This window comes from Salmo salar, chromosome 01, assembly GCF_965601325.2.
Source record: "Salmo salar chromosome 01, fSalSal1, whole genome shotgun sequence".
Lineage (NCBI taxonomy): Eukaryota > Metazoa > Chordata > Actinopteri > Salmoniformes > Salmonidae > Salmo > Salmo salar.
In genome coordinates, this window is record NC_138291.1 from 82,617,754 (window position 1) to 82,630,591 (window position 12,838).

Here is a 12,838-nt window from a genome sequence, read left to right on the forward strand (position 1 = left end):
TTTAAACCAAACCTTAACCACACTGCCAACCTTATGCCAAAACTTAATCTTTAAGACCAAAAAGCTCATTTTAGTTGCAAATTGATGTTATTTAGGATGTAGACAATTTTGACTTTAGCTGTGGTAACTAGTGACAAGCGGTCAGTAGTTTAGAATTTGATGTGACAACGTTGACGTCACGTAATCCAACATGGCGGCGCTCGCGTCCTTGATGTTCAAGTCCAGAGCAGGTAAAATATACACGTTACAATTTATTGCGTTAATTCAAACCTCTCTATGAAACACACTAATATACGTCAATGACACACATTTATTGTAAAGTTTCCCAGCTTGATAACGTGTTTTTGAAGCTAGCTGGCATGGCATTAGTCACTCTCTCGTGCCTTGTGCATAGCTTAACCAAATATTTTTTATTTAAGTGGCGGATATATTTTTTGAATTTAACTAGGCAAGCCAGTTAAGAACAAATTCTTATCTGGCCAAACCCTTACACCACCAGGCCAATTGTGCGCAGCCCTATAGGACTCCCAATCACAGCCGGATGTTTTTTATTTAACTAGGCAAGTTAGTTAAGAACAAATTCTTATTTACAATGACTGCCAATGAACAGTGGGTTAACTGCCTTGTTCAGGGGCAGAACAACATATTTTTACCTTGTCAGTTCAGGGATTCGATCTAGCAACCTTTCGGTTACTGGCCCAACGCTAGGCTACCTGCAGATGTGATGCAGCCTGGATTCGAACTAGGCATTGCAGTGTCTTAGACCACTGCGCCACTCGGGAGCTCACGGGTTTTGTTCGTCGAGGGCCTGCAAACCGTGTCAATATATCCTCCAAACGCTGTCTTCGAAGGCATTATCACTTTTATACCATGAGTTACCAACATATTAAAATAATTATTGACATATTTTCATTCAACTTTATTTTGACTAATTTACTCATACTATTTAATCCTTCTGCAAGATATAGTCCCCACACAAATCTAGGGTTGCTAGAGACACGACCCAGTTGTTCAGTCTTTTTGTTTTGTATCTAAGGTTGCGACCCAGTCGTTCATTCTAAATGTTCCATTGTCATCCAGGCTGGCAACTTTCTTATCCCTTGCTTGCTAGCTAGCCAACTACGGCTAACTTAGTCAAGTCAAAAAGTGCAACCAGAATAACAGCAAAGTAGCCGCACTTGCATTGGCATAGAAAATGTGCTCACTCGTCAGGTCACTGTTATTCAGAGGAGCAAGCCAACAACACAGTAACACAATCACTTCAATCGGAAGCTGGAAAGACTGCAAATGAGCTACTTTTCATTTTACCATAAATATATATCAATAAAAATGATGCCAGCTGATTCATGATTTCGACTGGCAGACACTGCCTGCCTGTCTGTCTCATCCCGACTCCCCACACGTTCATTACTATGTGACAGCAGGAGATCGAATTTGAATATTGAAACAATGTTGCAAATGTCGGGGAGAGGGGCAGCAAGGTTTATACAAATCTCCCTGTTGAAAACAAAATGTTAGTCTAAAATATATGTGAGATAATGTCTAGATGCTTTTTATAGTGGAGATCCAGTTTATAAATTGCCTGGCTGGGCTGATGAGACAGTGGATTGCGCCGTCAAATGGAACAGAGTAAATGGGCCTTTTAACATAATAGATTTAGCGGTGGCAACTTGTGGAATAGACACCGGCTGGAATGCAGTTTTAACCAATCAGCATTCAGGATTAGACCCACCCGTTGCATAAAACTAAGACTGTCGCTTCCAATGGGAACAAATGAGTCATAGTGGGCAGAACCAAGCACAAGCTAGCAAGATCCTATTGGCGTGTTCTAGCCAACATTTGTATATTTCCGTTAGGGAACGCCTACCCTGTGAGGTGCGCAATAACTCGATTCGCATTTGCACTCCTAAACAATGCATTTTTAAAAAATTACAAAATTGACAAAGGGTAAAGTGAACAAAACTTTGTCCACTCTGTTAAAAAAATAATTGGTTTTCGGAACAGAACTGTATTGAGTAGAGGTCGACCGATTTATGATTTTTCAACGCCAATACCGGTTATTGGGGGACCAAAAAAGCCGATACCAATTAATCGGCCGATTTTATTTTTTGTTTGTAATAATGACAATTACAACAATACTGAATCAACACAAACTTTAACTTAATATAATACATCATTAAAATCAATATAGCCTCTAATAAATAATGACACATGTTCAATTTGGTTTAAATAATGCAAAAACAAAGTGTTGGAGAAGAAAGTAAAAGTGCAATATGTGCCATGTAAGAAAGCTAACGTTTAAGTTCCTTGCTCAGAACATGAGAACATATGAAAGCTGGTGGTTCCTTTTAACATGAGTCTTCAGTATTCCCAGGTAAGAAGTTTTAGGTTGTTGTTATTATAGGACTATTTCTCTCTATACGATTTGTATTTCATATACCTTTGACTATTGGATGTTCTTATAGGCACTTTAGTATTGCCAGTGTAACAGTATAGCTTCCGTCCCTCTCCTCGCTCCTACCGGGGCTCGAACCAGGAACACATCGACAACAGCCACCCTCGAAGCAGTGTTACCCATGCAGAGCAAGGGGAACAACTACTCCAAGTCTCAGAGCGAGTGATGTTTGAAACGCTATTAGCGTGCACCCCGCTAATTAGCTAGCCATTTCACATCGGTTACACCAGCCTAATCTTGGGAGTTGATAGGCTTGAAGTCATAAACAGCGCAATGAGCTGCTGGCAAAACGCACGAAAGTGCTGTTTTAATGAATGCTTACGAGCCTGCTGGTGCCTACCATCGCTCAGTCAGACTGCTCTATCAAATCATAGACTTAATTATAACATAACACACCGAAATACGAGCCTTAGGTCATTAATATGGTCGAATCCGGAAACTATCATCCCGAAAACAAAACGTTTATTCTTTCAGTGAAATACGGAACTGTTCCGTATTTTATCTAACGGGTGGCATCCATAAGTCTAAATATTCCTGTTACATTGCACAACCTTCAATGTTATGTCATAATTACGTACAATTCTGGCAATTTAGTTCGCAATTGTTGCATATACCCTGACTCTGCGTGCAATGAACGCAAGAGAAGTGACACAATTTCACCTGGTTAATATTGCCTGTTAACCTGGATTTCTTTTAGCTAAATATGCAGGTTTAAAAATATGTACTTCTGTGTATTGATTTTAAGAAAGGAATTGATGTTTATGTTAGGTACACGTTGGCGCAATGACAGTCCTTTTTCGCGAATGCGCACCGCATCGATTATATGCAACGCAGGACACACTAGATAAACTAGTAATATCATCAACCATGTGTAGTTAACTAGTGATTATGATTGATTGATTGAATGTTTTTTATAAGATAAGCTTAATGCTAGCTAGCAACTTACCTTGGCTTCTTACTGCATTCGCGTAACAGGCAAGCTCCTCGTGGAGTGCAATGTAAAGCAGGTGGTTAGAGCGTTGGACTAGTTAACCGTAAGGTTGCAAGATTGAATCCCCGAGCTGACAAAAATCTGTCGTTCTGCCCCTGAACAAGGCAGTTAACCCACCGTTCCTAGGCCGTCATTGAAAATAAGAATGTGTTCTTAACTGACTTGCCTAGTTAAATAAAGGTGTAAAAAAAATAATAATAATAATCGGCCAAATCGGTGTCCAAAAATACCGATGTCCGATTTTTATGAAAACTTGAAATCGGCCCTAATTAATCGGCCATTCCGATTAATCGGTCGACCTCTAGTATTGAGATCAAATGTTTCATGATTGAGAATGTGTAGAATGTTGGACAAAATCCATAGTATCTTAAAATGGCCATAATGATGTAGAATACACAACCAAATGATCCAGGTGTGCTAGATATAAAGATTATAAATGATTCACACAATTGTGGTAAGAATGTGCCCAAAAAGCTGTCTGAATCGCTGATTTCTGAAGATGTCATTATCAATAATTGAAATATTTCATCTTCAAATGTCTAAATGGATATGTACAAGTGAATAGTCATGGATGTGAGCTGATTAAAATATGCAATATTGTCCTATTAACCGTTTTCATAAAACAGAGGACCAGAAATGTGTAAAATTCCGTAACCAAATATCTTGATGATGAGAGCAGCAAACCATTACACATAGTTCGTTTTAATTCAGATGTATTCTTATTATGGGGCTATAGCAGATTGGTCTGTTACTAGAGTACTAAAATGTATATAATTGTCCACAACAGGCCCAACATTGGATTTTACTACAATGTAATGGAATGTACAGGAAAGGTTTATAGTCCTCATAATGGAAACAGTTAAAGGATAACATTGTTTATAATTTGAATCAGCCCACATGACTATTTACATGTATAAATCTATTGTACATGTTTGAAGATGAAGTATTCCAATTAAGGATTTAAACATTCTAAAATGAGCGATTCGGCCAGCTTTTTGGGCACATTCTGACCACAATTATGTGAATAATTTACCATCTTTACAGTATGGCACACCTGGCTCATTTGGTTGTGTATTCTACATCACTATGAACATTTTAAGATATTATTGGGCATGCTACAATTATATTTCATACAGGAATGGTCATGCGTAATTGATCCAATAACAGTTGTTTGGCGGCCATATTGGGGAAAGGTTTCTGTTGGGTTGATACGTGAATCCTGTGATGGCCCTGTATCTACAAATCTTTTTTAACCCTGTTCTAGCTGTGTGTCTGTGAAATGTGGCGCCTCTATCACCAAAGTTAGAATCCAAAAACATAGCTGCCCCACTACATGGAATTCTATGGCTAAGCTTCCAACATTCTAATGTCAATGGCAGAATATGCTGTATGTATTGACTCGAGTGTGAATATTTATGTAAATTAAATTTCTGTATTTCATTTTCAGTAAATGTGCAAACATTTCTAAAAGCATGTTTTCACTTTTTCATTATGAGGTATAGTGGGTAGATGGGTGAGAAAAATAATATATTTAATCCATTTTGAATTCAGGCTATAACACAAAATGTGGAAAGTCAAGGGTTATGAATACTTTCTGAAGGCACTGTAATAATGCCCAGACGCTCCAGTGCTGCCCAAATGCTCTGTCCAAACGCAAATATACCTCGCTTGTGTTATGATTTTGAAACTTTCATATAAGCGAGAGAATTTTACAAAAACAAAAGATACTTACTGTACGCAGTTTAGCAAAGCTGCACCCGGCTGTGTTTATAAGAACACCTGCTTCCAGCTGAAAATGTGGAATGGAATGGCCCAATGGAAATGCGAGCCCAAGGTGAGAAGAGGTGTTGTACCTCTGCTTGGAGGCTGTGTTATTGAAAACAACTTTGCGAAACTACGAACACTAAGTGTGTTAAAGATTATTTCTCACTGATATGAAAGTTAAGATCCAAAGGTTTCCAAAACAGCATTGCAAGCAAGGATTTATATATCTAACCCGGACGATGCTGGGCCAATTGTGAGCCGACTAATCACAGACGGTTGTGATACAGCCTGGAATCGAACCAGGGTCTGTAATGGCGTCTCTATTGCTGAGATGCAGTGCCTTAGACCGCTGCACCACTCGTGAGCCCTATATACACATCAATTACACTACAAATCTAAACTCAGCAAAAAAAGAAACGTCCTCTCACTGTCAACTGCGTTTATTTTCAGCAAACTTAACATGTGTAAATATTTGTATGAACATAACAAGATTCAAAAACTGAGACACAAACTGAACAAGTTCCACATACATGTGACTAACTAACATGAAATAATGTGTCCCTGAACAAAGGGGGTTGAAAATCAAAAGTAACAGTCAGTATCTGGTGTGGCCACCAGCTGCATTAAGTACTGCAGTGCATCTCCTCCTCATGGACTGCACCAGAGTTGCCAGTTCTTGCTGTGAGATGTTACCCCACTCTTCCACCAAGGCACCTGCAAGTTCCTGGACATTTCTGAGGGGAATGGCCCTAGCCCTCACCCTCCGATCCAACAGGTACCAGACGTGCTCAATGGGATTGCGATCCGGGCTCTTCACTGGCCATGGCAGAACACTGACATTCCTGTCTTGCAGGGAATCACGCACAGAACGAGCAGTATAGCTGGTGGCATTGTCATGCTGGAGGGTCATGTCAGGATGAGCCAGCAGGAAGGGTACCACATGAGGGAGGAGGAGGTATTCCCTGTAATGCACAGCATTGAGATTACCTGCAATGACAACAAGCTCAGCCCGATGATTAAGTCACACACTGCCCCAGACCATGACGGACCCTCCACCTCCAAATCGATCCCGCTCCAGAGTACAGGCCTCGGTGTAACGCTCATTCCTTTGACGATAAACGCGAATCTGACCATCACCCCTGGTGAGACACAACTGCTACTCATCAGTGGAGAGCACTTTTTGCCAGTCCAGTCCTGTCTGGTCCAGCGCGGTGGGTTTGTGCCCATAGGCGACGTTGCCGGTGATGTCTTGTGAGGACCTGCCTTACAACATGCCTACAAGCCCTCAGTCCAGCCTCGGACAGTTGTTGTTGCCACCCTGTACTTGTCCCGCAGGTGTGATGTTCGGATGTACCGATCCTGTGCAGGTGTTGTTACACGTGGTCTGCCACTGCTAGGACGATCAGCTGTCCGTCCTGTCTCCCTGTAGCGCTGTCTTAGGCGTCTCACAGTACGGACATTTCAATTTATTGCCCTGGCCATATCTGCAGTCCTCATGCCTCCTTGCAGCATGCCTAAGGCACGTTCACACAGATGAGCAGGGACCCTGGGCGTCTTTAATTTGGTGTTTTTCAGAGTCAGTAGAAAGGCCTCTTTAGTGTCCTAAGTTTTCATAACTGTGACCTTAATTGCCTACCGTCTGTGGTTCATTGAAAAAGCATGGGAAACAGTGTTTACACCCTTTACAAAGAAGATCTGTGAAGTTGGATTTTTACGAATTATCTTTGAAGGACAGGGTCCTGAAAAAGGGACGTTTCTTTTCTTGCTGAGTTTATATACAAATCAATTACATAATACTTTTTCCCCCCACTGTATATAGATATGTATTTGATCCCCTGCTGATTTTGTACGTTTGCCCACTTACAAAGAAATTATCGGTCTATAATTTTAATAGTAGGTTTATTTGAACAGTGAGAGACAGAATAACAACAAAAAAATCCAGAAAACCGCATGTCAAAAATGTTATAAAATGATTTGCATTTTAATGAGGGAAATAAGTATTTGACCCCTCTGCAAAACATGACTTAGTACTTGGTGGCCAAACCCGTGTTGGCAATCACAGAGGTCAGACGTTTCTTGTAGTTGGCCACCAGGTTTGCACACATCTCAGGAGGGATTTTGTCCCACTCCTCTTTGCAGATCTTCCCCAAGTCATTAAGGTTTCGAGGCTGACGTTTGGCAACTCGAACCTTCAGCTCCCTCCACAGATTTTCTATGGGATTAAGGTCTGGACACTGGCTAGGCCACTCCAGGACCTTAATGTGCTTCTTCTTGAGCCACTCCTTTGTTGCCTTGGCCGTGTGTGTTGGGTAATTGTCATGCTGGAATACCCATCCACGACCCATTTTCAATGCCCTGGCTGAGGGAAGGAGGTTCTCACCCAAGATTTGACGGTACATGGCCCCGTCCATCGTCCCTTTGATGCGGTGAAGTTGTCCTGTCCCCTTAGCAGAAAAACACCCCCAAAGCATAATGTTTCCACCTCCATGTTTGACGGTAGAGATGGTGTTCTTGGGGTCATAGACAGCATTCCTCCTCCTCCAAACGCGGCGAGTTGAGTTGATGTCAAAGAGCTCCATTTTGGTCTCATCTGACCACAGCACTTTCACCAGTTGTCCTCTGAGTCATTCAGATGTTCATTGGCAAACTTCAGACGGGCATGTATATGTATTCTTGAACAGGGAGACCTTGCGGGCGCTGCAGGATTTCAGTCCTTCACGGCGTAGTGTGTTACCAATTGTTTTCTTGGTGACTATGGTCCCAGCTGCCTTGAGATCATTGACAAGATCCTCCCGTGTAGTTCTGGGCTGATTCCTCACCGTTCTATTGATCATTTTAACTCCACGGGGTGAGATCTTGCATGGAGCCCCAGGCCGAGGGATATTGACAGTTCTTTTGTGTTTCTTCCTTTTGCGAATAATCGCACCAAATGTTGTCACCTTCTCACCAAGCTGCTTGGCGATGGTCTTGTAGCCCATTCCAGTCTTGTGTAGGTCTACAATCTTGTCCCTGACATCCTTGGAGAGCTCTTTGGTCTTGGCCATGGTGGAGAGTTTGGAATCTGATTGATTGATTGCTTCTGTGGACAGGTGTATTTTTTACAGGTAACAAGCTGCAGTTAACTGACACTCTTAAAGGGAGTGCTCCTAAGAACAAATTCTTATTTATAATGACGGCCTAACCCGGCCAAACCCTAACGATGCTGGGCCAATTGTGCGCTGCCCTATGGGACTCCCAATAACGGCCGTTTGTGATACAGCCTGGAATCGTACCAGGGTCTGTAGTGATGCCTCTAGAACTGAGATGCAGTGCCTTAGACCCCTGCGCCACTTGGGAGCCCTATATACACATCAATTACTCTATACATATCTACAGTTGAAGTCAGAAGTTTACATACACCTTATCCAAATACATTTAAACTCAGTTTTTCACAATTCCTGACATTTAATCCTAGTAAAAATTCCCTGTCTTAGGTCAGTTAGAATCAACACTTTATTTTAAGAATGTGAAATGTCAGAATAATAGAAGAGAGAGTGATTTATTTCAGCTTTTATTTCTTTCATCACATTCCCAGTGGGTCAGAAGTTTACATACACTCAATTAGCATTTGGTAGCATTGCCTTTAAATTGTTTAACTTGGGTCAAATGTTTCGGGTAGCCTTCCACAAGCTTCCCACAATAAGTTAGGTGAATTTTGGCCATTCCTCCTAACAGAGCTGGTGTAACTGAGTCAGGTTTGTAGGCCTCCTTGCTCGCACAAATTTCTTCCATTCTGCCCACAAATATTCTATAGGATTGAGGTCAAGGCTTTGTGATGGCCACTCCAATACCTTGACTTTGTTGTCCTTAATCCATTTTGCCACAACTTTGGCAGTATGCTTGGGGTCATTGTACATTTGGAAGACCCATTTGCGACCAAGCTTTAACTTCCTGACTGATGTCTTGAGATGTTGCTTCAAAATATCCACAGTTTTCCTATCTCATGATGCCATCTATTTTGTGAAGTGCACCAGTCCCTCCTGCAGCAAAGCACCCCCACAACATGATGCTGCCATCCCCGTGCTTCACGGTTGGGATGGTGTTCTTCGGCTTGCAAGCATCCCCCTTTTTCCTCCACACATAATGATGTTCATTTTGGCCAAACAGTTCTATTTTTGTTTCATCAGACCAGAGGACATTTCTCCAAAAAGTAAGATCTTTGTCCCCATGTGCAGTTGCAAACCGTAGTCTGGCTTTTTTATTGCGTTTTTTTGAGCAGTGGCTTCCTCCTTGCTGAGTGGCCTTTCAGGTTATGTCGATATAGGACTCGTTTTACTGTGGATATAGATCATTTTGTACCTGTTTCCTCCAGCATCTTCACAAGGTCCCCTGCTGCTGTTCTGGGATTGATTTACACTTTTCGCACCAAAGTACGTTCATCTCTTGGAGACAGAACGCGTCTCCTTCCTGAGCGGTGTGACGGCTGCGTGGTCCCATGGTGTTAGTACTTGCGTACTATTATTTGTACAGATGAACGTGGTACCTTCGGGCGTTTGAAAATTGCTCCCAAGGATGAACCAGACTAGTGGAGGTCTACAATTTTTTTTCTGAGGTCTTGGCTGATTTCTTTTGATTTTCCCATGATGTCAAGCAAAGAGGCACTGAGTTTGAAGGTAGGCCTTGAAATACATCCACAGGTACACCTCCAATTGACTTATGTCAATTAGCCTATCAGAAGCTTCTAAAGCATGACATCATTTTCTGGAATTTTTCAAGCTGTTTAAAGACACAGTCAATTTAGTGTATGTAAACTTTTGACCCACTGGAATTGTGATACAGTGAATTATAAGTGAAATAATCTGTCTGTAAACAATTGTTGGAAAAATTACTTGTCATGCACAAAGTAGATATCCTAACCAACTTGCCAAAACAGCAGGTAGCCTAGTGGTTAGAGCGTTGGACTTGTAACTGGTTGCAAGATTGAATCCCCGAGCTGACAAGGTTAAAAGCAGTCGTTCTGCCCCTGAACAAGGCAGTTAACCCGCTGTTCCAAGGCCGTCATTGAAAATAAAAATTTGTTCTTAACTGACTTGCCTAGTTAAATAAAGGTTAAAAAAAACTATGGTTTGTTAACAAGAAATTTGTCGAGTGGTTGAAAAACGAGTTTTAATGACTCCAACCTAAGTGTATGTAAACTTCCGACTTCAACTGTATATACACATCAATTACACTATACACATCAATTACATTATACACATCAATTGCACTATACACATCAATTACACTATACACTTCTATATACACATCAATTACACTATACAAGAAAAGCAAACACAAAACTCGACAAGCAGAACACTGAATATGGAACCATCACATTCTTCAGTAAAAAGGCCCCCTAACATCCGCCTGAATTGCCCTAGAGACACCAACTCCACCAACTTGTACTTTTGGAGCTCATTCCACAAACTAAAAACAGATTTACCTAACTCATGTCTACTTTATGATACGAAATGCAATGATATGTACTGAACCTATCACCCCTAATAAGGCGCTATGATAAACTTCGTCCAATGGATTCAATAGTGTCCAGCTGTGGTCCATATTTTCAGCTGAGAACCCTAAGAGGATGTAAAGCACCCTTGGTGTCTCGAGCTAATTTATTCCCAACATGACAATGCTATCCAATCCCTGAACAGCAGGGACACTTATAGTAGACGAAAACCTAAATGTCCTTTGTCTGTCACGAATGTTGATAAAAATTATATTTGAACGTACTCTACCAATTGTCTATGGGGTTGGTTCGTAATAGGGTGGAACTTTAGACAACCTTTCCAAATGAAAATATTATTAAAGACTTCTGTTGTAGACCCACTTCCTCTCTGCTTTCCTCATGTCTAAATAAAAGTCCCCCACAAGTTATTGCTTGTTTGTGCACATATGGCACACGTGCAGGACTTTTATTTTGACATGAGGTAAGCAGCGAGGAAGTGGGTCTACAATAGATCCATGTTTGGAAAGTCTGTTTAATAAAACATTCCTTTGGATATTTTGTCTCAAATTCCACCCTATATAGGTAAAGGGATGGGGCCGAAGACGTGGATGTTGATTAAGGCAGCCCCCCCCCCCCCCAACATTCGTGACAGACGAGACATTTAGGTTTTCGTCTATGTAGTAATGTGGGGCCATGCTGTCCAGGGATTGGATAGCATGGTCAAGTCGGGACTATGACTGGTGTATCAGGCTACCTACATTGGAAAGAAGTTGCTGACTTAGCATGAGCATCACAAATGGTATGGAACAGCCCACTGCCTTCATACAAGCCAAACAGTCATTTATCAACTGTATTGACTGCTTCAAATGTATCCCCTTGCTACAACTGCTACAATGTTTCCAAGCTACAATGTTAACTCAACAAAATTGCAGGTCTTCTGCTCCCTTGCCAGTCCTCTCTTGTGGACTGGGTGCGCTTTGCATCCAAGAAGGCAGGCGGTAGCAGCAAGAACCTCGGGGGAAAGAGTCCCGGTCGCAGATATGGCTTCAAGAAAACAGATGGTAGCTACGTGAATGCTCTTATTTGTCAGTATGCTATACTTAGTTCTGACTTCTCGTGAAAGGTGCATGTTATGTATTTTGATTTTACACACGTCAGGTTTGCATCGTCTAACTAACACTTCTGTTTTGTTGGCATCCACCTTCAGGGAACTTTGTCCATGCTGGCAACATCCTAGCAACACAGAGGCTCATGCGGTGGCAACCAGGAGCACATGTAAGGTTTCCCACTTTCACTGTTAATATCCTGAGGTGTATTCATCACATGCACATCGTAGCAAATAGTTTAACACCACAGCTAAATGTTTTGCAACAGAAACATTTTACTCCAACCAGAAAACTAATTGTAAGTTTCTATTGGACAAATTCAGGTAGGTCCCTCTTTGTTTCGTTTGATTCCGTTTGGTTCCTAGTGAATACACCCCTGGAAGCCTTCAAATGTCTGCAGGTCGCCGGTTGATTGTCAACTAATCTCTCTCACGCTCTACCCCCCACCTCTCTCTCTCAGGTGGGGATTGGAACCAACAACACCCTTTATGCCCTGGAGGATGGCATTGTCAGGTTCACTAAGGAGGTGTATGTTCCAGCCCCACGCAGCACTGAGACATTCAAGGTCATCACCAAGCTGCCCATGGGAACTGTGCTCTACAAGACCTTTATCAACATAGTGCCCAACAAACAAGAGGGCAAATTCAAACTGGTTGGCATGTTCTAAAGACTGATGACTCATTCATATTCCACTCCGTGGAAGCTCAAACCCTACTTTTTCTATGGACTTGGCGGATTGAAAGGTTCTGTTCAACCGCGGACTCCTTTGTCGTGAATGTTGTGGAACTGAGCTGCTGTGTGGTGAGGAGGATTCTGGAAGTTCTGAGGGAATTCCTCAAAGTTTCCTGTGTTGTTGTGGTGACCGTTGCCATATTGTCATTGATCCTGCACTATTTGACTATGGTCGAAAGTTTAATCAACAGGCCTGACTTATTGTGCTGTAAGAAGACGTGTCACTCCATCCAATAAAGTTTTTTATAAACTGGGTGGTTTGAGCCCTGAATGCTGATTGGTATTTTTACTGCTCTAATGATGTTGGTAACCAGTTTATA

The 12,838-nt window shown here is 41.8% G+C and overlaps 1 protein-coding gene across 1 annotated transcript; it reads left to right on the forward strand.

The window, feature by feature from the left end:
- The first annotated feature begins 10 nt into the window (after window positions 1-10).
- Window positions 11-12,772, forward strand: mrpl27 (mitochondrial ribosomal protein L27). The gene is made up of 4 exons (XM_014213229.3): window positions 11-230; window positions 11,613-11,741; window positions 11,888-11,955; window positions 12,247-12,772. The coding sequence occupies exons 1-4, from the start codon at window positions 191-193 to the stop codon at window positions 12,451-12,453; spliced, it is 444 nt and encodes a 147-aa protein (XP_014068704.1). The 5' UTR covers window positions 11-190; the 3' UTR covers window positions 12,454-12,772.
- Window positions 12,773-12,838: the final 66 nt, after the last annotated feature.

Excerpts from the sequence above, each read along its gene's own strand:
- mrpl27 (XM_014213229.3), top strand. The coding sequence starts at position 191 with ATGGCGGCGCTCGCGTCCTTGATGTTCAAGTCCAGAGCAG. Across the intron at positions 231-11,612 it reads GATGTTCAAGTCCAGAGCAG|GTCTTCTGCTCCCTTGCCAG; the intron begins GTAAAATATACA and ends ACAAAATTGCAG. Across the intron at positions 11,742-11,887 it reads TGGCTTCAAGAAAACAGATG|GGAACTTTGTCCATGCTGGC; the intron begins GTAGCTACGTGA and ends ATCCACCTTCAG.